The following is a 26,100-nucleotide window of genomic DNA, read 5'->3' as shown; positions in this document are numbered from 1 at the left end:
CGGCTTTAGGAGGAATGAGTCATTGCAGTGCCAGCAATGAGCTTTAATACCAAACAGGTATTAACAATGTTTTATATTGCTTGGTAGTGTTTTACTGTGCTGCAAAGCTGACTAAGACGCAAGACAAAAGTGGCAGTTATTGTCTAACGTATCAAGTATACATCATTTTTGTAGTCCATCATCTATAATCCAAATCCATTAAAACCACACAAAACTAAACAGAAAGCCAGAAACACCATATGACTACCAAGTTAACCTATGACTCAATCGGCATCAGATATGACAATAGTTCTATATAACAAACTCAATCCAGAGCAATACAACTAACTCCTACGACACCTTTAAATCACACATTTCCTTACTGTTATCTTGAAGCACAGAGGTCTATACATTATAAAAGCAGCTACCACGTTAGCCAGGAGCTCCAAGCCCTTTCTGAGGTATCAGAGTGTTGTAACACAAACTTTGGGAACATCTGAGGGTTCATCTCATTTTTTTCAGTGATCAAAGAAAGTAAGGCTTTCCAGCATAAATTCCTCACCAAAAAAAGTGGTTTTCGCAACAGAAACATAGATCTGACTTAAGTGCATGCCCACAACCAAACATCTTCCTAAATTTGATCTGGAATTAGAACTACATGTAATGGCAGTTTCAATGCAACAAAATAAAGTATGAGGCGCATCCTCCAAAAGCAGGTGAGGGAGGCTTCTCCTCCTGTTTCAGACCTCACTCAAATGCTAAAAGCAAAAAAGTTACATCTAGTAATTTGAATATCATAGCATAATTCCTATACAGCCCACTTGGATGCTATGACCCACAATGAAGAAGGTCCACATCTGAAACACGGACAACTGAAAACTGACAGCATCAATTTTTTATTTATTTTGCTTTTGCAAATGAAGTGCATTATAGGATTAACAAAGTTGGCTACATTCAACCTTCCTTCTATCCTCTTCTGCCCTCCTCTCCCCCCCGCCCAAATCAAGAATATTGATAAATGTTTAGGTCAACCCCAAACTTTTTCTTTAACACCAAATTGGGAGACATCTGTTATAACATCTCATATTAAGCACAACTGTCTCCAAAATGCTTTGTTACGTTATTGATCCTATAACACATACATCTCCAAACAATCCATATCAATGAAATCTTTCTTTAAAAGCTTGTGTATGGAAAGGAAAAATAAGTAAATACAAATGATTAGCAGTTTATTTCGAATCTTCTTGCAACTGTAAATCCCCAATCAAAGAGAACAGTGAAAAGGAATCATGTCTAGATTGCCAAACAGCATCGACAAAAAAAAAGGTAGCATTTTCATACTCTCTCCTGCTCTATAATCTAAGTAATTTATCCTCCCCAGAAAAAGGGATTTCCAAATAACAAAGCAGCATCATTAGCTAGAGAAAAGTAATGCAAAAAACTAAGAGAGATGAATTCTCAGTGGGGAGGACATCTTGCACTAACTCTCACCATTTGAATGCATAATTGTGTTTCCAGGCTCAGACAATGAATTTTTCCTCTGCTGAAACAGGAATTAGGTCTTCGGAAGTGATCCATCCACACACAGCATGGAAGGAAGAGGCTGAAACATGATAAAGTTTAGAGCTCTAGCACTAAAAGCAGTTGGTGAGAAGGTACTGCAAGTACTATAAGATACTATTATCAAGCTAAATATATATTCTGGATAGATTAATCTCACACAGAATTGTGTATGTGTCTGAAAACAGAGATGTCTCAGGACTTTTTTTTTTTTTTTTTTGATTGTACCAGATCCTCTGAAAACTCAAACAATGGAAGCTTTTGACCCGTCAATGCAAATTCCAGACTTTTGGGTCTGGGTTTTGTGATTGGCAATATGACAAATTCTTTTCCCACACAAGCAGGAATTCTTGCTAACGCTTACTTAGCGTAACCTTCCTAATTACTCGAGAGTCAAACTGAAGAGGGAAGCCTTCATCACAAAGTCTGCTCTGGGACATGACCGCCAATTGCCATGGCATGTTTGTCTTTGACAACGTAAAATATTTTTGGATTAATGTAGTGTTATTTATTCCGGTAGCAAGACTGAAGAGGGACAGGATGTTTGTTACCAGAATAACTGACAAGCTGCACCCATAGCGCTTAAGGGATACAGCAGCATTCGACAAGAAAATATTGCTGGAAAACACTTTCTTGGATACATCATGTAATTGTTAGAACCCCATATATTACTCATTTTGTATATCTAGCAGTTTCATTACTCTTAATGGTTTCATGAAAGAACTATATTCTTCCTTAGAGAATCAGCATGTATATAATAAAAAAACAATTTCTTTGTTCCTGTGTAGTGATAGTTAATGCACCAATATTTTATTTCATTTAAAATGTAAACTAAATTTTCTTTTCATTTAATCTCAAGTTAAGTATCCCATCCAGAGGTATGTATCCAGATGCTGAAAAACTAACAAAAATGGAATGTTGTATTATAGTCTATTGCCTTATCCTACTCTTTTTATGAGACTTACTTTTATTGTCAGTCTTGACATCAATGTCAACACCAATCTGAAAAAATACTGAATCAGGTTGCAAACTGTGCATAACTTTCACAGCAGTAAAACTAAATAATGCAGCCATAAGTATAAAGAGAAATGGATTATTTTGACAAGTAGCTGGGCAATAACACTATTTCTAAATTAAATTTTTACTACAATCCCAAGTTGAAATATATTACATTTTTGCTATCAAAGCGCACCAAGTCTAAGACAGAACTCTATAAATACCTCTAAAAATCATATTAAAGTTATCAGATCTTTATAATACCTATTGTTTATATCACACCTCTCATTTCAAGGCCCTAAAGCACATGCAGATACTGATAACTGCAAAAAAAACCCAAACTAATTTGAGAGAGAAATAATCACCAGATAGGCTCCTTAACATAAGCTAACTTCTCAAGATGATAGGACAAATTAATATCTGCACTGCATATTTTTAGCCACTGTGCAGCTAATAGTCTGCTTTGAATGTTTTTATTGCATATTCAATGGTTACCATTTGCAATGATAGCGACTGTCATTTTAAATTACCATTGGGTAACAGCCTACTAGCATAAAAGAAATTTTTGTACTTACAGTAAATAACCATTAGCTCCAAAAAAAAAGCCTTCATAGCAACTGTACATATACATTGACATGAACTTCAACACACACACAGAGTAACTTCTTCTAGAACTATATAAACGTGGTTACTGCCAATTAAGACCACTCTGAAATCAATTATGAATTTAGGAAAATATGCTGAAATTACAGCAGCCGTGCTCCTACAAATTAATGCTGTGCCTCCAGAAAAGTCCCCTGTGAATCCATTAACAAAGGTGTAAATGGTAACATGTTTTATTAATCAAAGTTTAAAGACAAATGATTAAATTAAGACAACAGGATATGAAGGTATCTCAGTCTGAAAATTCCAGTTAACACTCTACACAAAACCCCTCACTTCTTATAACACAAAGCTATTAAAAGTGTCATGAAGAAGAGATACTCTAAATTTAAGGAATAGTTGAAGAACAGATACTGGATATTAAACCAGCTACTGTTCTATGTCCAGAACATTTCTTCTCAAATACTGAGGAGAACTCAGAAGGGTCGTCCTGAAAATTACACCAGTTCAGCTTTTCCCACTACTTCTGGCACACGCACCGAAAATACAGTGTGGTGCTCTACACACTCCAACCTTACCTCTCAAGTGCCAGAATACATCATTGCCTCTTCTCTAAACAGTAGAAAAGATTTTGGACTCTACTCTCACCAATAAAATTTGAGGCTCTCCAGCTGAAAATACCCTGATTCATCATTATTATGAAAACAGAAAAAATGCCTGCAAAATCAAAGCACTGGGATAGAAAACAGCTGACAAATGTGGTTTCTTGAGACGGAAGTGAACATAAACATACTGAGGAACTTTCAAGACTGTACTCATAATTTTCATTTGGACAGGCTGAGAGAGTTGGGGTTGTTCAACCTGGAGAAGAGAAGGATCTGAGGAGATCTTATAGTGACCTTCCAGTACCTGAAGGGGCTACAAGAAAGCTGGAGAGGGACTGTTTACAAAGGCTTGTGGTGATAGGAATAGGAGCAATGGCTATAAACTGCAGAACGGCAGACTTAGACTAGACGTAAGGAAGAACTTCTTCACAGTGAAGGCAGTGAGGCACTGGCACAGGTTGCTCAGAGAAGTTATTGATGCCCCATCCCTGGTGTTCAAGCCCAGATTGGACAGGAGCTTGAGCAGCCTGGTCTGGTGGGATGCGTCCCTGCTCATGGCAGGGGTGTTGGAATTAGATGATCTTTAAGGTCCCTTCCAACCCAAACCATTCTATGATTCTGTCCATATACTAGGAGAAGAGTCAGTTCAGCATTTTATCTTACATACCCCTACACCCAGAAAACACGCACTTAGATCTTTGGGCTTGCTAACAGACTATCTGGTTCTCCGACGATGGATCTGGTCAATCACAATCTATGAATCACCTCAAGACCAGACTGTTGCGCCTTCCCTTACACAGACATTTTTCCATCTAGAAACCAATCCAAAGAAACAAAAAATTCTTACTGGCATTTCTGGGAAACTTGTGACTAGCAGGCAAATTTATCACCAATAGGCTCTAAATCAAAACATATATATATATACACACACACCCCTTTAGAGCAGACTACTGCAAGGCAAAACACTATCAACCAAACACTGAAAAACACTGTGTAGTCAAACACAGGACAAAAAAGCTGAAAATCAAATGTAAGCATCGAAATCTTAAAACAACATTAAAAAGTGCTTAAGATATCTGCCATACTTACCTATGCATCTACCAATTTTGCTGTACAACGCTAACTAGAAACTTGAAAGCAACCATTCTTACAACTAAAGCACTCTATTGCTAACTTCTTGTTCTCTACACATTTATACTGCTTGACCCTGTTCACAGCAGGACCAGGAAATCTTTTCTGTACAAGTTTCTAGAATTTCCACAGGTTAAGTCTTCCCTTAACAGTGGGCAGGGACACTGAAGTTAAAAAGCAAAGTGACCTAGATTTAATTAAATCTTATTCAAAATAAGTATCAAGAAGGTCCAAAAACGATGATAGGCAATTAAGATGCAATTGTATTTATATTGATACAGTGACGCCAGGATCAGAAGTTACATTTTTAATTGTTCCTGTAGGAATGAACACATCACCTTGGTTTTGACATCTTCACCAATATGACAACGATAGGCTGAAGGTAGTACAGTATATCTTCAGTAGATTAAAGAATTTCATCTGTTTCACTTTTATCATGCAGTGACTCTACCACAATCTTTACTTTCTTCAAGCTGACTTTCCAGGAAAGAATCTGCAAAATCAATTTCCTGTCCCACAGTTCGTGAGCAGAATGGGAAATGGCATTTTCTTCTTCACAGAATCTTTTGCAGACACTTCGACCCTAAAGTTAAGCAGGACCTTGTCTTTAATTTCTGTGCCAGCATTTGGGGAGACCTATCAACCCATGCGTGACAACCTAAATGTAACACATCTCTTTGACTGTCTTGCAGTCTGAACTCCACTGGTAGCCTTCTCTCTTAACTCCCATTGAAGAGTATCATAGACTTTCTTTTTCACATCTGTTTCTACCAAAGGGCCTGAGGAATGATATACTGTGTTAGATCAAATCCACATCACTTACATGGAAAAGTCAGAATGACTATGACACTGATATCACTCCCTCACTGCAGGAATGGAGGGTGAAAAAGAGTGCATGTTAAAAAAAAAAAAATCCAGAGTACTCAGAATAAGATACTCTCTAAATATCAACTTCCATCTCTGCTTGTCTGTCACAGTGCAGCATAAACAAAGCACCAAAAAAAGAAGAGGACGCACACATACATTTGACAGTGTAAGAAGAGATATAAATGTCATGCCATACTCTTTCTGAAGGCATGTCAGGAAGCAAAGCAGGGAAATGATGAAAGATCTACAAAAGAGGGCATGCAAAAGCTTTCAAACTGTCACTATTGCCTTGCAAAATGCAGGGAAGATATTCCAATTTGCACAGGCATAACCAGTTCACACCACTCTCACTGGTTAACCTTCCTCTACAAAATCCAAGCACAGTTATCTGAGAAAGGCAGAGAAATACATTAACAACATAGCATAAGTTACAGTGATTTCCACAGAAACCCCACCTAATCTTTACTGTTCTAAAGGGAAGCTGTCATGTAGCTGATGCTCTTAAGATTTACCAAGCTAACAAATGACATAATTTACGAGATAGAGTATCCACTCCAGTTTCTCAAAGCTAAAAGAATCCTTCTCCGCACACACGCACTTCTTACTGAGAACTATAAACAGAAGCTGTTTGGATACAAAAACTTTTATTTATCCTATTATTTATGTGCTAAGACATATTCCAGGCACTGTGCAGACAGAAAATACCACTGTATAAACAAAGTTTACAAACTAAGCCATATTGGCTTGTTCTCCAGATGAAGAAAAATATTCCTGTCAAATGGAAACTGTAGAATCTAAAAAAGAAATTTCTCCAACAGTTCTTTTTTGAATAAAATCTTGTTCTTTGAACAAAATAGAAGTACATTTTTAGAAACGTTTGAGGCTGTTTCAGATATATCCAAGAAAAGAAAACAGCAAATAGCCATTTTCAGTAAAAACATACTGACTCTGCTACCTACAAAGACAAAGGTACTACTGGAAAACTGAAGCAGAGTAACATATGAAAGAAACTATGATTTCTTAAATTTTACCATCAAATTTAACATTTAACTGCTACTCTCTGACAAAGGACTAAACTGATCAGGCCTTGGCAAGTCGTGAATTATAAGCTTTATTGTGAACTGCAATGAGTAACCTGTAAAGGCCCACAGTCCACTTTAATTCTCTCAACGCTTTTTTTCACACTTTTTCATCATGAAGCTGTCCCATACACCCTACATTGCACTCGAAACCAATTTACATAGCTGCATGTATCGTGCAAACAGGGTGAGAAACATCTCAAAGATCTTAAAACACCTCAGACTACACTTTGCATTGGAGAATGTCCATGTCCGTGTCCATGCACAAGAACAACTAGATAAACTTTAATACTGAAAATCCAAGTGTGTAGACCCATTGACTTAAGTGAAACAATTCAGCTGTTTGAGAAAGAGCACAAATGTTGCTGTTTGCACTGGAATTCCCAATCTTGCATTTCTTTTTTTTTTGCAGTCTACAATCATAATCGAGAAGGCCAGAGGTTCCGCAATATCAATGGCAATAGTCTCATCAGGGAAATGGAGAGGGTTATTTTTGGTTTTGTTCAGATTTTTTTTGGTTTTTTTGTTTGTTGTTTTGGGTTTTTTTGCAGCTACCTAAGATGCTGCCAGAACTACCCTTCTGGCTGCATCCCAACAGAACAGCTGAACAAGTCAATGAAGGCCAACCTTTGGTTCAAAATTTTAAAAGAGATTGATAATCTGTCTACTCAATAACAAGGCACTAACCAGACAGCCGATGTTCAGCTACCTAAAGAACTTCTAGATTAGCAACACCAGTCTGGAAATACCCCATCAGCACTATCCCTAAGCTTTCTTTCTGGAAGCACTTGACCAAATCACTTTATTTTCATTTTATTTTTTTAATGTTTAATGACTTTTGACGCAAATATTACGTGAGTATCCACCCTCCATTGGTCACATGTACTGTTGTAAGACAAAACAGTGCTTGTCTTGAAATGTCATCAATAGATATTGAAGTACTTTAAAAAGGAATGACCATTATAACCCTTCCATAGATGGAAAACAGAAATGTGACCTGACTTGCACTAATCCAATAGCAAAACAAGGAAAACACTATTTGCTGCAATTCCACTGTCTTATCCAATAGGTTGTACAGTGTCCTGTGCCCTAAGTACCAGGTATATCACTCTTAAATATAGTAAAATCTAATAAAAAAGGTAATAAAACAACTTCAAAATATATTGAACAATGGCATTCTCACACATCAATAGCTATAGCTGAATTTTGCTGCAGTTTATGGAAGCTTTCTGCTACCATTTACAATAGTAGCCTTTACATACATAAAAATTTACTTGTGAAATAACAATCCATTATCAATGCAAGAACAATGTACAATTCCATTCAAATGTCAACTCCAACAATAAGAAAAAAAGAAAAATGTTGTCCACTAACAGTAGCAACAGATTTCCTTTTCCCCTCTTCTTCCCTATTAGAGCAGAATACAATTAGCGAGTTTTTAATAAATGACGATTTTAAAACAAAAAAAAAACCAGTACATTTTGAGTTGATCTTTTCTACCATGAAAAACATTTGTAATGAATGTGAATCACATGGCTGTTGGGTCTATTATTCATCATTTTGCCTGAAGGCCAAAAGTGTACAATGCATGCACAGGTTTAACCCACACTGTTGCATTGTAGTAGTGAATGCAGCCTCCTAAACAGGTATCTGATAACACAGTCATAGAGCAACTGAGGAAGGAAAGTGTGGGATTATTACCCAGAAAAGGCTAAGAGTTTCCTAGCAAATCCATAAACACCTTAAAATTTTTAACACCAAGTGCCTAGACTATGCCAAACTCCTAGCTCCCCTGTGGACTCCTCGTAAGACAAGTGTTTTTCAACCACTGTTCGGCTGGGGACAGGGAGGGAAAAAAACCTAAGGAGACAAAACTTTGAAATATTTTATTAAAGATGCTTCTAATATATTACCAAAAGCCCAGTACATTTTAACCTCTATTACTGGAAAGCAGTATCTTCATACCCTAAAGATGTCTCTGCACTGTAACAGTGAATGTTCTCTTCGTTATTATGGGAAAATGGCCCCTCTGCACTTGAAATTGAACCTGCTCTCTCTCCTTTCTGTTTCCTAAGTATTCCAAATAGCTAATTACTAATTAGTATCTCTGGTGGTTCTCTCAAAACACATGATTTCCATATGCAAGCGCAACAATCATTCCCATATCCCTCTGAGCTGATCAGCATAATCTGAAGTTATTCCCTGAAAAGCCCAGGGTAATGCTGAGCCCACTCAACTCAAGGAACATCTGAAACACGGTCAGAGTCTCTCTGGCTGCAGTTCAAACTCCCCCAATCTTTACCAGCTAGAACATTAAGATCTGATTTTATTTCCCACTTCGTATGACCACATTCTTGAAGTTTTTAAAAAATCCTAAATACATATCATAAACATGCTTAAAAAATTGGAATGCTATGCAATCCAAATAAATCAATATTGCTTAATTCTGCAAGAATCTAAAATGAGTTAATGCAGCCTATCAGACTTTATCTGATTTTATGCTGTCGCTTGGTATTGTAAACACCTATGCTGGGTTCTGATCTTGTTTCACTGGAGTAGGAGGATTATTTTAATATGGAGAGGATTGATTTCATTCCTCTGTGTGAGCCACTGTTGATATTCCCAACCAGAAAAATTCCTTTCTAGAATTATCATCAATATATATTACAGAAGGGTGTTTACTTCCACCCTGCCTCTGTTCTAAAAGCCTCCTCGGTGTTAATTCCCAGAGGAAGGCTACAGGTCTCCTGTTCAAAATTTCTCTTTAGATTTTCTAATCCTTTTCTCCTTAATCTCCATTATATGAAAAGAAATCCACATATGCATGGTCTGCGAGAAGCTAAGTAACTTTACCTCTCACCATAGTTACCACATCTGATTTAACCACTGGCTCCGGACATTGAATCATTGCCCTTTAAGATTTAAGATTTTATTTGTGTATGCCTTGATACATTTTACAAGCATAAAATCCTAAAACCAGACTGATTTTAGTATCATTAGTAGACAATTACATTTCAATTTATGCAACTGTAAGATAACATACCATCCACCTCTGCTATTTCAGTCCTGTGTGTGTTGTTTTCCAGGATCTCAAAAGCTAAAAAATGTTTAAATGTGTAACTGTGACTGTTATTAAAAAGATTTTCTGTCTAATTCAATTCTTTGAATGATTCTGAAACAATCTTACATTCAGATTTTCATGAGCGTGCTCAACTATTCTATCAGACTTTTTTTGTTTCTCATGGTAACCAATTTTATTTGACTTAACAGAAGCTGTTCAAATATTTAAAGGCACTCTGAGATGGCAGGAGTTTATCTAGGAGCATACATGTTGTGTCACAGATATTCCTTTCCTTGCTTTTACTCGCCTTTTTGTTTGTTTGTTTTTCAAAACCAGTAGCAAACAAACGAGCTCTCGCCCAGCCACACAGCACTGGGAACGTGCTGCTTCATCTGTTTATGCTCATATTCAAGTTACAATGGGCACATTTCGAAATTACAAGCTCGGCAGTTAAAACAGATGCTCCTTACGTTCCTTCATATGCCCAGGATCCCTCTGCCAGCACCGCCAGGCGAAACGCGAGAACTAAAGTATAAACATCTGCACCACCTCTCGGTTTTGTTAAAATTCTTTCACACGTTTTCTCGCTAACTCCGAAAAGGCTCAACGGTGTTTAAAAAAAAAAAAAAGGCACAACAACAACAGTGAAATTGGAAACATCTGCGAGGTAGCTACGGCAAACGGAATGAAACATGAATAAACAAAAACATGGCGAAAGTGGCCTGGGGTTGTTACACTGTCAGATCATTTTTCCAAGCCCAACATCAAGGCTTTTGTTACAACCGAAGCGGTCATTTGCATGGAGAACCAACAGGGTTTCTTCTTCTTCAGCGTCTCCCCGATCGCAGCTCTCTCCGGCGCACACAGAGGAGAAACCTCTCCTCCTGCGAGCAAACAACGCGGCTAAACCCACACATATTCGCAACGAGGGAACCCACAGATCGCCCACAAGGCTCCGCATACCGACTAGTTGGCTACGAAGACGTAATTTAGGTATAAAAATAAGAGACAAACCTTTGGAGCGCTGCCCCAGCCGGAGTTGCTCTCCCTCTGCTCTGCTGTTACTGACAAGATCAGGCTGAGATTAACAAGTCCAAGCGACTCTGACAGACTCCTCTGCCCCCTCCACGCCCGCCGGGGGCTTGGAATAATGGCAAACTTTGAGAAAGTTAAAGATTGAATGAATTAAAGGCACAGAAAGGACAATGGCAGGAAAGCAGAAAACACTGCCTGGACAATTATTGCAGCAGCGCGTTGCTCTGTAGTTAAGGCTGGGTCAGCACTTTCTGCCCCAACCCCTCCATTTTTCAGGGGGCTGTAACTCAGAAAGCCTAAAAAAACAATTGCTCGGGGTTAAAAAATCACTCACAGGTGACTCCCATCCCTTCTGCATGTTAAAGCATCTATTTAGACCAATAAGAAAGTTACAGGAGTGTGGGCACTTTATCAGCAAGTCCCATATGTCATATTTTATGCAAATCTAACTTTTCACCTTTAAATGAGGCTTCACAAGAATTTTATCTACCTTGTGGATTTTGCCCACCCCCCCCCCCGCTTTTTTTCTTATTAAAGCAAATTAATAAATACTTTGACACCTGAAAACTGATTTGCGTAAACACAGAATAATTTCTAAATAACTTTTACACGCCTGGACTGCCAGAAAGGTACCAGATCAGTAACCGAGATACTAAATCTCCTGCTCCCACAGCTGATTCAGCACAGACAACAGCCTCTATCGAGGTCTCAACTCTAATCCATTATGGCAACTTTATAACCTCGATTGCTGAGCACATCTACATTTTCCCTGATAAGGAAATTGTCCCTGTAATTATGCCAAAATAAGAAAACAAAGTGTTTGATCTGCAATTACTGCTTTAGAAGGATGCTCTAAACTGTGGCACATCAGGGCAATCTCTCCTGCTGCTGTTAATCACTGGGGTTTTGTTTGTTGGGGCTTTTTTGTTTGTTTCTTGGGGTTTTACACTCTTGGTGATTTCCTCTCAGATACAGAAATAAAGCCACCAAATTCTCCAGCCTGTTTACACAAACCAGATATACTAACACACTTTTCAGTTATGAGCTTAAAGTAATACCAAAAAATAAATACACAGCCATATTTTAACTACCTCTAAAGTAAAAATATTCCCTCAATGTAAAAACTCTGCAACAGCCCAAGTCTGCTGGGCAAGAAAACCAAAGTGTAAGTTTTGTCCTCTCTGACTGATATGTAACAGCCAAGACAACAGGCAGTTCGTGTGATCCTTACAAAATCCGGTCTATCAACACTTGTCCATCAAAATGTGTCCCTCTGCTCTCTAGGAATTTCTGACTGCACTGTTCTATTTCATACGTATTAGATAAAATCAGGTAGCGTCTATTAAAATGGAGCAATCCATTAGAACCGCTCAGTTGCTGTGAATAACTCAGTAAAGCAATAATTTCCTCAGTAGGAATTCCCTCACCCTCATTACCTTCTAAAAGTCCTAACACAGCTGAGTATCTGTCTCAAGGTATCCGATATTAGCACAGGTCATCTTGCATTTCTTCCTTACAAAGACAGCTGCCCAGCATATTTTGAAGACAAGCTCCTTTGATATTAACACCTCACTTTGTCTATGTTGCACACTGTAATTGTTAAAAGATACCAAAATTTCACCTATTATGTGGAAGAAAATAAAAACGTAGATTACGGGTAAGGTCCTAAATATTTCATAAACATCATCATTCACCAGAAGACTACAGAGAAGGCTTCTACTTCTCCATTATAAGATGGACAATCAGCACCCACCTGCTCAGGGCAGGAGAGCTGGGCCAGTGGGACAGCCTGGACTCCCACTTGATCCAACTTATGACTTTATAGCACTGGCTTACACCAGTCTTGTCCGTTAACATGAGAAATGACGAGGATACATTCACTTCTGCCACCCAGGGACAAAGGTTAGAATGTCCACAAAGAGGAAAGAGAAGTGTAGTAAAATCCCAGTCCACAGCAGTTTTCTCCAGGATGTGGAATCAGAACAGTAAGGTTTCTGCTTTGCTCTACCAAGTAACAGAGAATTTAAGTTTACAAAAGATACCGAATTTTCATGCAATGCTTGACACTTTTGTAGACACATTTTTCTCTAATCATTAATCTGAAGCAAAGCAGAGAGCTTTGGAAACACTTTTAAGATACTGTCAAATAAGTAAGGTTTTCCTAAAGCTTTGGAGCGTGTTGTATGCATTGCTTAATTTTAAATAATTGCTAATTCACATTAATAAGGCACTAAATGAGGACAAATATTAGCAGATTATGATTCAACTGGACAATGCCAAGAAATACAAAATGGAAGCTGTTTTTTATTCTTCCATTTGCACCACTAGGGGACAATGAAAAATAAACAAGATACAAATTTGGATTCACTAATGTTTGTGTACTGTATTTCCTATTTAAAAATAAAGCAATATAATTTATAAAAACTATAAAAGCAAAGCTGTTTTGGTAATTAAACTAAATTCAATTACATTAAGCCTCAGCTTTATAACTTTGTATGGTAGGTTAAGCAGAAGATATTAACCTAATATTAAAGAACAAAGTGCACCCCCTGTATATAAATAACCATGCCCAGGAATAACAATAACTGTAAATCTTTTGTTAAATTCAGCAGGAAACTACAGATTTTAACAAGTTCAAAAGATCATTAGCTTAGTTCTTGTCTCCACATTTATCATGTCAAAATTTATATTGCAAATCAACAGCTGCAACCTAAAGTTGAAAACCTGCCAGAAATATGCATAGGTTGTATCCATATTTGCAGATGGAGCCTAGAACATAAATTAGCTGACACTCAACACTTAAAGCTTCCTCTCTGAAGTTGCAATATTTAAAGGTTAAAGATTAGACATGCTCCCTCTTGTGTTAAACTAAGAATACACGGAATACATGCTGTTTTCTCTGACATGATGGTTGCTTGGCCATCTGTTCCATTCAGCAAACCCTTTAACTTTGGCTACAACTGTCTGACAAACCTTCACTAATAATTCCCCAGTTTAAAGACAGATGTAGCCTGAGCACACAACCTGTATCCATAGAATATTTATGTTACATTAAATTAGTTATTACGTTGTTATAAAGCATTTCATGTAAAAATCTATTGCAATTAAGTTTCTATTGACAAATACATATATGACTCGGTAAACTACAGGGAAAGTCGCACTTCTTCAGTCCCTATAGTCCTAAAGAGTTAAAGTATGCCAAGTTCAAGCTATCCAGTAACATCAATGACATGGAATACTGAACAGCAAACTTCCTTCTAAATATTAGCTTACAGAATATTTAAGACAAACAGGAACAACACGAAGCATTCACAGTGCCACATAATAATGTTTGTAAATACAGCAGCAATTGAGCTAAGTTTTCAGTCCTCCCACTTGACAAGCTCAGGTGAAGCATTCCCTGCACAGAGCCTAAACTGAGTCAAAATACTCCTTACACACAACCTCTTGCAGAATCTGGCCCCAAGATCATGTCTAGACACGAATGTTATTCCCAGGTGTAACTAACACAAATGTTTTTACTAATACACTTCTTAAACAAAGTCTTTGCACCTGGTGTGGGCTTGGCAATTTATGTTTAGGTGTACATTTGCTTGTTATGGTCAGTGCCAGACTGAACACTAGGGCAGCTGAAAGTAAACACAAGGAAATAGTTTGCAGGCCAAGGCTGAAGAGAATCTTAACTTTCTGCTACATGACTTCACACATTGTCTTTTATTTACCCCCAGCCCTTGGTGGCAGATAGATGTTCTCAGTGCAACATAGCCTATGCACCTCGGAAATAAATAATCTTACTGAGCAATCTAAGAAACACAGTTGTTAAACACAGCCTGGTCTTTCAAACCATGTAAGTTATACGTGTTTCATCTTCCTGGAAACATTTGTGTATATTTTTCTACACTCTTCTGCAGACCAGGAATAATATAACCATAAAGTTTAGGAAAGACAGCAAAAACCACTGTGACTTTTAAAGGATAAAGTTTTGGGGGTCTCTTTAAAGCCTCAAACCTATGTGTGATTGCTCATAACTGCAAGTGCCCGCACTGAGAAACAGAAGTTTTGCCACAGAGTTCTACAATAGAAGGGAGTTTCTATCACTGCACATTCAGCTCCTGATCTGTGTGTCCACTTTCTTACTGTTATGCTGCAGACCCTATAGCTTCCAGGTCTGACAAACTGCCTCCTATCTTGCTCACTAAGGTGCTAAAACCATAGCGAAAAGCTTCGTGTAGGTAGTAAAAGAGGATAGCACAACGTCATGGATGAATCCAGACACTGCTCTCTGCATATTATTAAGAAACTAGGTTTCATATCAATAGCCAGAGGATTAAATACTCAAAGAGTGGTTTTATTGCCGCAGACACACAAGTAGAGCAGGTCCGCGGGATCGGGTTCCCTTTAAAAAAAAAGGGAAACATTCGTGCACGCTCGGTGGAGGAATTATTGCTCATTTAAACCAGTACTTTTCATCTTATCGCCCGCCAGCTCCTGCAGAACAGCTCTCGGGGTCGGAGCCGAGGGCAGCACCACAAGCAAACCTGCCGAGGGCGCCCAGAGACCCGCAGCTCCAGCCAGACACCGCCCGCAAACCCAACCGACCGCAAAAAGAAAAGGCGGGGGGGGGGAAAGGGGGGAGCCCCCGAAGTGGAAAAGCGCTGCTCCAAACTTGTGGCTCACCGGGTAGCGAGAGGAGAGCCGGGGGTGGGGGCTGCATGTTCAGACGGGGCAACACGGGGGCTGCCAAGGCAGCTTGGGGGGCTGCAGAGTCAGATGGGGGAGCAGCTGAGGGGGCTGCAGGTTCAGACGCGGGGGGGCTACACGTTCAGACGGGGGCTGCGAGGGCAGCTGGGGGGGCTGCATGTTCAGATGGGGGGGAATGAGAGAGCAGCCAGGGGGCTGTATGTACACATGGGGGGGATGTGAGGGCAGCCGGGGGGCTGCATGGTTAAACATAAGGGCACGGGGGGCTGCCAGGGCAGCTTGGGGGGCTGCAGATTCAGATGGAGGAGCAGCTGAGGGGGCTGCATACTCAGATGGGGGCTGCGAGGGCAGCCAGGGGGGCTGTATGTACAGATGGGGGGATGCGAGGGCAGCTGGGGGGCCGCAAGTTTAGACATGGGGGCACGGGGGGCTGCCAGGGCAGCTTGGGGGGCTGCATATTCACATGGGGGAGCAAGTGAGGAGTCGGCATAGTCATACGGGGGGCTGCGAGGGCAGCCGCGGGGGCCGCATGTTTAGACGTAGGGGCACAGGAGACGGCCAGGGCAGCTTGGGAGGCTCCATATTCACAAGGGGGAGCAGCCGAGGGGCTGCACGTTCAGATGGGGGCTGCGAGAGCAGCGGGGGGGGCACGGGGGGGCTGCGAGGGCAGACTGAGGTGGGGCTGCATATTCAGCCGGGAGAACACGGGGGCTGCGAGGCTGCTCGGGGGCGGGGGGGGGGGGTGCTGTGCCCACCCCCACCCCGAGGGAGCGGGGGGAGAAGGGCGCTGAGCCGGTGGGAGGAGCCGCCGTTCGGGCTAAGCCGCCCCCCACCCCCATTATCCCCCGCGGGGAAGGCGAGACCGGCTGGCGAGCGAGCTGCTCCCCCAAACTTCGCAGCGGCTCCCGCCTCCCCTGCGCGGGTCGGGGCAGAGAAGCCGCGGCTGGGACAGGGAACGGGCGCCTCCGGCCGGGAGAGGGAGCCGAGGGGAAGGGGACTCACGCTATCTCCGCTATTTAAACCTCTTCCCGCCGCCTCCGCCTCACTGACTCTCACTCACTTTCTCCTCCCCACGGAACTTACTAGGGGCGCGCCCCCCCCCCGCCCCGCCTCCTCCCCGGCCAAGATACACACAGCCACACGCCGGGACGCTGTGGCCCCGCCCACCTGCCGCACGAGCGATGCCCATTGGCTCCTCTGCCTGCCCATCAGCGAGAGGTGCGACGCCATTGGCTGAGGCGCCTGCCAATCACCGCGCTCCCCCGCCCTTCCCACCAGGCCCCGCCCCTTTATCACAAACCACGCCCATTTTGCACAAGCCACGCCCCTCGCCCCAGGCCACGCCCCCGCCCCTCATTTCCCGGGCACCTCGGGGAGCTTTGGAGGGTTAAAACGGCCTTTTGGAGTCACCATCAACATTTACTTTTAGGTCCCGCCCACTGAGCCCTAGCGGGGATGCTGATTGGGCGATGGGAAAGCCCTCTCCATGGCGATTCGGTGGCTGGGTGTCCGTCACCCCCAAGAGGTCCCGCCTACCTGTATGCCGTCATTCTATTTGATTTGTCCGCGCGCCCGGCAGGCCACGCCCCCTTCCGCACCGCTGACCAATCAAGAGAGGCTTCTCAACCTTTAAGGCGGTGTCAACGCGCCGCGTGCGAAAGGCGGCATTTCATTGGCTCTCGTCCCGCCGCGCGCTTCTTCCGCAGTCCCGCGGAGCGTACCACGCCGCGGCGGCGGAGGGGGGGGGGAAGGCGGGCGCCGCGGGGGGGAAGCGAGCGGCGGTGGTTCGTCCCGCCGCCATTAGGGATGGGGCGGAGGAAGGCGCCGCTGTCCCGTCATGCCGCGCGCGCTGTAGGTAGCTCCGGTGCGGGCTGAGGGGGGGGGCGGGGGAGGAGGCGTTTGGTGCCTAGATCCAAGATGGCGGTGCAGGAATCAGCTGCTCAGCTCTCAATGACTTTGAAGGTGCAGGAGTATCCCACTCTCAAGGTGGGTGCCGAGCTTCCCGCTGCTCCCCCCGGCACGGGGGCGATGGGGGGAAGCTCCTGGTGTTCCCTTGTGGAGCAGCTTTCAGCAGGGTGTGTGGGCGAGATGAGGGCTCGGCGAGCCCCGGTTCCTGCCCGGTCCCAACCTCGGGAGACCCTGGGCTGGGGAGGTGGGGAGGGATTCTAGCCGCCCCATCCCGTTTTTCCTCCGTCTGGGTTTAAAGCGGCTCTGACTTCTCGTCATCCCATCCCCCCTGCGCGGAGGGACGTGCCTGGAATACGCGGCTCTGCCTGGAATACGCGGTTCTGCCCCATCCCCGGAGGTGTTCAGGGCCAGGGTGGATGGGGCCTGGGGCAGCCCGATCGGGTGGGATGTCCCTGCCCATGGCAGGGGGGTTGGAACTGGATCATTTTTAAGGATCCTTCCAACCCCAACTATTCTGTGAATACGCGGCTCTGCCCTGGTGTCCCCGTGCCCCGAGGGGGAGGCTCCCAGCCCACCCTGGGGACCCGGCGGGGGTGGCCGAGAGCTAGAGGGGCTGGGAGAGGGGAGGTCGAGTCCTGGGTAGGGGGGACCATGATGGGGAGCAGGGTCGGAGGGAGCCAGGCTGGGTGTTTGGGGCTCCGGGGGAGCAGGAGTGCGGCTGGGGGAGAAGGTGAAGGGTGGTGTAAATGCGGGTCCCCACGGGATGAGCTGTATCGACGTGGCGTTGTTAGGAGACGTGTTAAAGGGGGAGGGAGTGGAGGTGGCAGCAGAATATGGATCCTTGGCTGCCTGGTTCCCCCTGAAGATGGAGATGAGTTTCAAATATAAAAAGGGAGAAACGTACTGGGAAAGGCTGGAGGCGAATAAGCGGGATACTCACGGTTTGGTAAAAGCGTTGGGTGTTGGTTAAGGTGCTGAGGCTGTCTGAAGGGGTGGCTCTTTCCCAAGACCGCATAGCCAGTCTCTGGCTTGAAGTAGGTATTGTAAAGCAAATGAAGGGCTCTGTAGTGAGCGTTAAGGTCATCGCCTCTAAGAATGGTTGAGCTGCAAGGATGATGTTCATAGGAATCGATGGCAACCTTTGTTTGTTATCTTGTGTTGTGTATACAGTAGGTCTACCACATCAATAGCAATAACTGTAGTAGGAAGCTTAGAGAAGGGTCTTTATTACAAAGTGCTTATTTAAACATCTCTCGTGTTTGTGTATCAACTCTTTTTTCATCTATAGGATATGTTTGTGCAAAGTAAACTTCATTGTGCTGAGGTCATGTTGCGCTTTCACACACTTGAGTGCTGTGTGCTTTTTGCAGTGTTGGTTTTGTAGGCTTTCTAGCCATGTTCTTCTTGTGCATGTCCTATTTCACTCTCTTAGTTTCTTTCTACTTAGTTCTAAGAAACAGAAAGACAAAGTGTTGATTCCAGTTTTACATATGGTGTGAGTTATGGGGTTGTCCTATGCAGGGACAGCAGTTGGACTCAATGATCCTCATGGATCCTGTCCAACTAAGAACATTCTATGATTCTGTTGCTATGAAGGCTTCTTTCTGTCTTCACGAAGTAGTCTAAAGCCGACAGCATCAGGCTTAGCTTTTAAAATAGCGTTAAATAGTGCTCTAGTACTTTCCACAGCCAGAAGAATGTGAAAGCATTTAAAGTTAAGAAGATCATCTGAAGTCTGCATTTTAGATTTATTCCAGTTGTTATCACAGCTTCACTTGTTACATTCCTGAAAAATTACTGGCAGTGAGGATCAGTGAGTTGTTGTTTTGCTGCTTGTGACTTAAGATGAGTTGTCAAAGTGCCAGCCATTTAGAAGGTAGAGAATATTTTGGACAAATTCTTTTATTTCCACAAGCATTCTTTTTCCCTGAAAAATCTTAACACAAATATACATGAGAGAACAGAATGTTGTTTGTGAAGTTCAGAAGCTGAATAGTAAGAGGGTGAGACACCCTTGCATTGAAACTCCTCATTTCCTAGCAAGGGTGATGTTTATTGATTCTTCCTAGTACCCATTCAACTTCTGCGTTTCTCCTGTAGTCTTTGGTAGTTTTTTTTCGTTGTTTGGAAAACCTGTTAGAACACTGTCTGCTCAAGTCTTTTGAATGTATCCTCTTAAGTGTTCTTAACTGTGAGTCATATATCAAAACATTTTAGTATAAAGGTGAAAAAACAGCAGGGAGAAATGAACGTTGAGGCTTAAGTCTATTAAAGTAAGCTGATATTGGATCTCCTTTTGTTCATTAGGAAAGGGGTACCTAAAAGTTTCTGTGGGATCGAGTGAGTCTCTGTGGATTTTTATTCCCAGTTTATTGAAACGCTGTATGAAACAGATACGTACTATTTTGTTAATTTTGTCCAGCACCACAGTAGCTCAGATATTTCTCTTGGAGCTCTGGACACCGGTGATTTTCCCTGATGCGCATGAAATAAAAGATTTTAACCTTGTATTTATATCCTTCCTGTTTCTTCCCTCTAACTTCCTCATGCCAACATCACTAGATAATAGTTGTGTAATAGCTCTGCATTGACAGTGGTTCCACAGAGTGCTCTTCATGTGGAAGAGTGCTTAAAACTGCAAAGGGAAATCCCTTTTCTGTAGCTGAATTGTGGTTGCTGCAGAAGTGGAAATGCTTCAGCCGTTCTTCAACAGTTTAGCTCTGGGGAAGTAAATAGAATTTCAGCTGAATCTAGCGAAGCAATTTAAGTGTACAAAATAGTACTTGAATATTGTCCCCTAGTACAATCCCTTCTCAAGGACAAAAAGGTTGCCAGCAATTCTTCCTCTCAAGAAAAAAACCTGCTGATTGAGAATTCTGCTCTCATGCATCTGAGAGCACGTAATGTGAAAGCTGGCAATTTAAAAATGAATGAATGCGAACATTGTTATCGTAGTTCTTTGCTGAAACACTAATAAACAAGTGATGACAGGAAGCTAGATAATTCATCCATATCTTTAGAAGCATGAATACTTATGAAACTGAACTAGCAAACTATAGGGAGTAAGATCCCCAAAACTGGAAGATGGAAGCCCTGAAAGCAGGAATGATCACTTGTGAAAATATTATCATCTGGCACGAGTTTAGGGGTAGCTGGGCTCCAACTGCTTTAAAAAAAATAGCTGATCAAAAGGGGAGCTCTGAAAGCACAGAATACTTGAGGACCTTGTCAGAGCTGCTGTTTGGCTACTTTTTTTTTCTGACAGCTGTGGCAAGGGAAATGCTGACGGCAGGTTTAATAAATTCTCATGGAAATGCCATGTTTACCTGGTTCCTGAAGTGGGGAACAGATAAGAGAGTAAGATTTTATGAAGTGTATGCCTTGAGTCCACAGCACACAGAATGGCTGAGGCTAGGAAGGGCCTCTGGAAACTGTCAAGTCCAACAGCCTCCCCTCAAAGCAGAGTCAACTAGGCTAGGTTGCTCAGGGCAATGTCCAGAATGTTCTTCATCTCCAAGATGGAGACTCCAGCCTATCTAGGCAAATCTATTCTGGAGTTTGACTGCTGTTGTGGTACATACACTGAAAAAGTAACCCCAAAACCAAAAATCTTTTACGTGGAGTTTTTTATGTATTTCAATTTCTGCCTGTTGCCTAGTGTTCCTTTATTAAGCAGTGCTAAGAGGGATCTGGCTTCATCTTCTTTACTCTTCCCATCAGGTTTTTATACACAGTGACGAGACTTCCCTTGAGCCTTTTCTTCTCAAGGTTGATCAATCCCATCTCTTTTGCCAGTCTGTTAGTAATCTCTGTGGCCACGTGCTGTACTTGCTCCAGTGTGTCTGTCTTGTGCTGGAGGCCCAGGACTGGGCACAGCACTTCGGGGTCTAACACATGCTGAGCTGAGGAGAAGCATCACTTCTTTGGCCCACTGGCAATGTTTTTCCTAACCCAGCCCAGGGTGATGTTTGCCACCTCTGCTGCAAGGGCGTCTTGCTGTCTCATAGGTGACTTGTCCACCAGGACCCCCAGGGTCTGTTATGCAAAGCTGCTTTCCAAGCCATTGGTCTCCAGCAGGTACCGGTGCATGTGGTTGTTCCTTCCTACGTGTAAGACTTGGCATTTCCCTTTGCTGAATTTCCTGAGGTTCTTGCTTGCCCATTTCTCCAGGCTCTTGAGGTCCCGATGGGTGGCAACACAACCATCTGGCACTTTAACAACTCCTCCCAGTTGTATCATCTGCAGACTATGGACGTGTGCCCTGCCCCGTCACCTAGGTCTAATGAAGATGTCAAACAGTTAAGGTCAACTTTTTTTCCCAATGAAACAAGATTAATTTTTTGCATAATTGGTTGCACTACTTTATTGTTTCCCCTGTTAATAAGCTTCAATCTGAGTTGCTGGTTCTGAACATGGTTTTGTGCTTTACTCTTATGAGCCGGCATACTTTTGACAAAGCTTTGAACACATGGTAGCAGAAGTTGTTTGGTGAAAGTAATTAAGGCAGAACTTGAGGGCAGTAAGAGAACATGTAATGCACTGTCAGTACATCAGAAAAAAATACATATATGTATGGCACTTCTAGATTGTTACCTGATTTTTAAAGTGCTTATCAAGTAGAAGGTTGGCACAATAATCTAACATGGATTTCGTAATAGTCGGCTCTTTACTCTCTCAGTGTGAACGCACGTATCTCACTAAACTAATTTTCAAACTGGATGCTCTGACTCAGTGAGTGTGCACTGAATGTCCATACTGAGCATTCGTGTGCCTCTGAATGATGTGCTTCCTGTTTTGCTGCATCATGAGTGCATGTCAGCAAACAAGGGTGACATCTTTAGTAATTCTGCTCTTCTGCTCTGGGATCTGTGTACTACTGTGTTTTAAGAAAAATCTGATGTTGTGGGACTTCTGAAGTTTGTTGGAAGGCAGCTAAAGTAGGAGTTGGCTCCGGTGAGAGCTGGTCTCTTACGTACCTCTGCCTGCTTCCTATAAAACACATTTTCTAGTGATTAATGAAGGAAGAAAACACAGTGAAAGACAGTAAGTAACAGTGTGGCCGTGAGTTAGAGTTGCTGCTGGATAGTCAGTGCTCCATTGTACACGTATGAAAACATTTCAAGAAGAATTATCTCAAACATTTTACAGAAGACCTCCTGTGCGTATCTTCAAAGAGAGTACTTACCTGATGTTGCAATTTGCAATTGCAACATACTTGGTTTGTTGTGTTTTTGCAGATCAGTGCCCCGTGAGTTTAGTTAATGTAAGCTTTCCGGTATAGAAAGAGTATGTATGGTGGCTCACATGTCAGGGTCTTTAAATGTTGACAGAAAGCAAGAATATCTGTGAAACCTTTGATTCTCTGCATAGTAAATGTTTTTTCAAGAGCTGGGAAGCAGGATTAAAGGTGAATTTCAGGCAGTTGCTAGGTATCATAATGGAGGAAAACACTTCACAGCTTTGGGTGATAGTAGTGGAGGAGTTCTTACTGGGTGTCAGAGACCACCTGTCTCAGTCTTTCTTATATCTCTAAACTGCTTCAGTGTTCCTGTATAAATCAGCGTAATAGTGTACCCTTCTGGCCCACAGATTTAGCAAGATACTGTTTTGGCAGGTGGGTATTTGCTGTTAGGGCCTGCTGGCAAAATCCATCAGTCTTTGGAAACTTAAGAAGCTGCCTTCATTGTATACTTGACCTCCTGTAGCTTATAGAAGGTACTGAAGGTAGACTGCATAGGAAGTACTTGCTAACCCAGAATGTGAAATACACCACATTACTTGGTTACTAATAATACGTTGTTACTTATATTTAAATAAAGTGAGTTTTTGTTAGGATATCTTTATTATGATAGTCAGTAATTTAACTGCTTCGCAACCTGCTTTCAATCCACCCCAGCTTTTTTGAGTGCTTGGTGGGTTACCTTGAGTTGTAAACTAGTGAGAGCTGAAGTATAACAGATTTTATATTGAGTAGAACTTTGGGCATTCCTGTATTTTGCTACAAGACTGCTGAATCGATAATCCTTAGTTTTTTGTCTAAGGAGAAATGCTGTCACTTCAACTGGAATGGGTTATTTGGGAGCAATCTGATTGGAAACAGGATCTCTAGCCTAGAGGCTCCAGACAGTGTCCTGGTGTCTGAACTGTGCAAACACAGGAGGACGATGACCTCTTTCATTTAAAGAGGTGATACTGTGATTAAAATGAACAAATATTTGGAGAAGAAAGAAGGATCAAAACAAATGAAGTGACTTGCTTAGGGGACAAACCTGCAGTGTGACCTTAGCTTGGCAACTCAGCCGCTTCTTTGGAGAGGTAGGAATGTTTAGGGGTTTGTTTGTACTCCAATATACTAAAATCAAAAAAGCATAGAAAGGTCTTTTGAGGCATGAGCCTAACTTAGCAGCTGTAAGCAACTGTAGGTAAAAAGACTGGTCTTGGGTGTCCCCAGTGTGGCTTTCGGCAAGGCTTTGAAATCGCTGTCAATCTGCTTACGTAAGGATGCACCACAGGTTTGTATAACCGTAAAATGGCTTTGTAAAGCACTGGATTTTGTTGTTGGAAGCCTTGTTATAAATTTCATAGTGTGTTCAGTGAGAAGTTAGTAGCAATTTGTGTAAAAGGGTAACGTTTTGAAGGATTTTAATTGCTGTTCTTGAGTAAGTATGTGTGTAGCAGATGGATAACCCAAGAATCTTTGCTGCTAATTCTCTCCTATATTGAAGCAGCAGCTTTGAATATTATACTGATATGTTCTTTCTATTATTCTAAGCCTCTCATTCCTAAAATATGCTAGTTCTCTTTGTTTTTCACCTTCTTTTCCTTTTCTGATTTTGCCTAGAACAAGGAAAAGTATTACTATTTCAGTGGGTTGATAAGAGCTACACATCAGAAGAATTCATTCTATAAGTATGTGGTGATACAGTTTACATTTTGAATGGCTTCAGTGACAAATGGTGGTGCTGACTCAGCTCTGAAATAATCCAAGAGTTAGAAATAAAGAAAGTGTATAAATATTCAGCATTTCAGTAATTCTGCATACATATGCTTGTTATTGATTTGAGGGAGTGTTTGCAATAGTTTATTGCACCCAGCCTCATTTTTTTTTTTAAATGCTATCGTGTATAATAGATGTCCTTTACTCTTCTGTTTTGTTGAAGGGGAGCATGGTGATCTAATGTAGTCTCAAGGAAAGAGCCTAGTACTGAAAGATGCTTCTTGATGGTTTACCTTTTCTCTTTACACTATTTGTTAAAACTAACTAGGAAATGCTTAATATTTCGTCCATATTCCTGTCCTATTGCCTAAAGTAGAGCTAAGTCATCTTTGCTTCTGTTCTTTTGAGAGACAGTCTCATCACTGCTTTTCTCACTTTCTTTCCCTACCTATCTATACTAGGCTTAGTTTAATGTAAGGGCACAATAAATGCCATTTGAAAAAGCTTATTTATACCTGAAAGACTTCAGCTGAATTATCTTGGAGACCTTTAGATTCATAAAACTCTTTGGTACTTTTCAGGTGTTATAAGCTAACACAATTGAGGAGAGGAAGCACACCATTTTTCTCACCCTTGAAAGGACAGCATAGTTCTGTAATGGTTACCCTCACGTAATCTGGTAGGACTCTTATTTTATTTTCCTTGAAACTTTTTTTTTTTTTCTCCCTTCCCAGTAGTTGTCTGACTTTATGTACCTAATAAGGTTTAGAAGTCCATTTCAGATTCCCCTCTGTCCATGATTCGGTTCATTTGAAAAGATACACAATGTAGATGTGTTTTAACAAATTCTCCATTTAGTGTGGCAAGAAGTTGCTTTCAGCTGTGAGACTGTGACATTAAAGAGGGATGATTCACACAGTCATCAGTAAAGTTAGGATATATAGTTAAGTCTTCCCTGCATGTGAGTTCATACCGCTGTCATGCATAACTTTTCATAACCTGCATAACTTTTCTCCCAAATACAGGAGGAAATCAGACATTCTTTTACAGAATTGCAAACCCACGTAAAAGATGCTTGTTTATTTATCTATACTGTTTTCTTTGAAAATCAGTTTTTAGAAAATAAACCTTTGGAAGCTCTTGTTAATTGGAGGCTCAGGAATGATTCATGGTCTTACTTTCACCACCAAGTAATCCTTCGTGCAATTGTGGTGACTTTTTTTAAGTATCACTCTTCCTCTGTAATTTCCAACAGTCAGATGATAGCTATAAAATCTGGTTTTTACTTTTTCTGCTGAAAAGCAAGCAAAACGGTGAGATTTAGTAGCTAACATCTGTAATGCATGACGGTCAGTGTTAGGGTTCTCTGCCAGTGCTGTTGATATTCAGCTTTTTGAACAGCCTGGATGAGAGAGAGTGAGCGCTGAGATGGTCTAGTTTCCTTGATAATATGAAGATAACCCAGGCATTACAGATAGAACTTGAGTATGAAGCATTAGCAGAGAAAAATGAGAGAACGAATGGCTATTAAAATAGTAGATGAGCTTCAATATAGACAAGTGTAGTATGATGCAGTTTGTAGGAATGGTGAAAAGAGAAGCAATTCTAATCTTACATACCGAGTCAGAATAGCCACAA

The 26,100-nt window shown here is 41.8% G+C and overlaps 2 protein-coding genes across 6 annotated transcripts in view; one reads left to right on the top strand and one right to left on the bottom strand.

The window, feature by feature from the left end:
* CTBP1 (C-terminal binding protein 1) overlaps positions 1-16,637 on the bottom strand; it is a 249,605-nt gene extending 232,968 nt beyond the window's left edge. The window contains exon 1 of one of the 2 annotated variants that reach the window (XM_069856488.1): positions 16,620-16,637. The gene's annotated coding sequence lies outside the window, so the exon portion shown is untranslated. The remainder of the gene's footprint in view (positions 1-16,619) is intronic. The other variant, XM_069856487.1, reaches the window with a different exon arrangement.
* A 751-nt stretch (positions 16,638-17,388) lies between these two features.
* Positions 17,389-26,100, top strand: part of MAEA (macrophage erythroblast attacher, E3 ubiquitin ligase) — a 48,837-nt gene continuing 40,125 nt past the window's right edge. Inside the window, exons 1-2 of one of the 4 annotated variants that reach the window (XM_069856500.1) lie at positions 17,451-17,468; positions 25,044-25,141. Coding sequence is in view for 2 of the 4 variants with exons in the window: in XM_069856497.1 (XP_069712598.1) it covers positions 17,535-17,603 (69 nt within the window). In the remaining 2 variants the exon portion in view is untranslated. Of the gene's footprint in view, positions 17,469-17,496; positions 17,604-25,043; positions 25,142-26,100 lie in introns of those variants that run through there. The other 3 variants (XM_069856499.1, XM_069856498.1, XM_069856497.1) reach the window with 3 other exon arrangements.

This window comes from Phaenicophaeus curvirostris, chromosome 4 (assembly GCF_032191515.1).
Source record: "Phaenicophaeus curvirostris isolate KB17595 chromosome 4, BPBGC_Pcur_1.0, whole genome shotgun sequence".
Classification (NCBI taxonomy): domain Eukaryota; kingdom Metazoa; phylum Chordata; class Aves; order Cuculiformes; family Cuculidae; genus Phaenicophaeus; species Phaenicophaeus curvirostris.
Note: the sequence above shows the minus strand (reverse complement) of the source record. Positions and strands in the feature narration are given on the sequence as shown.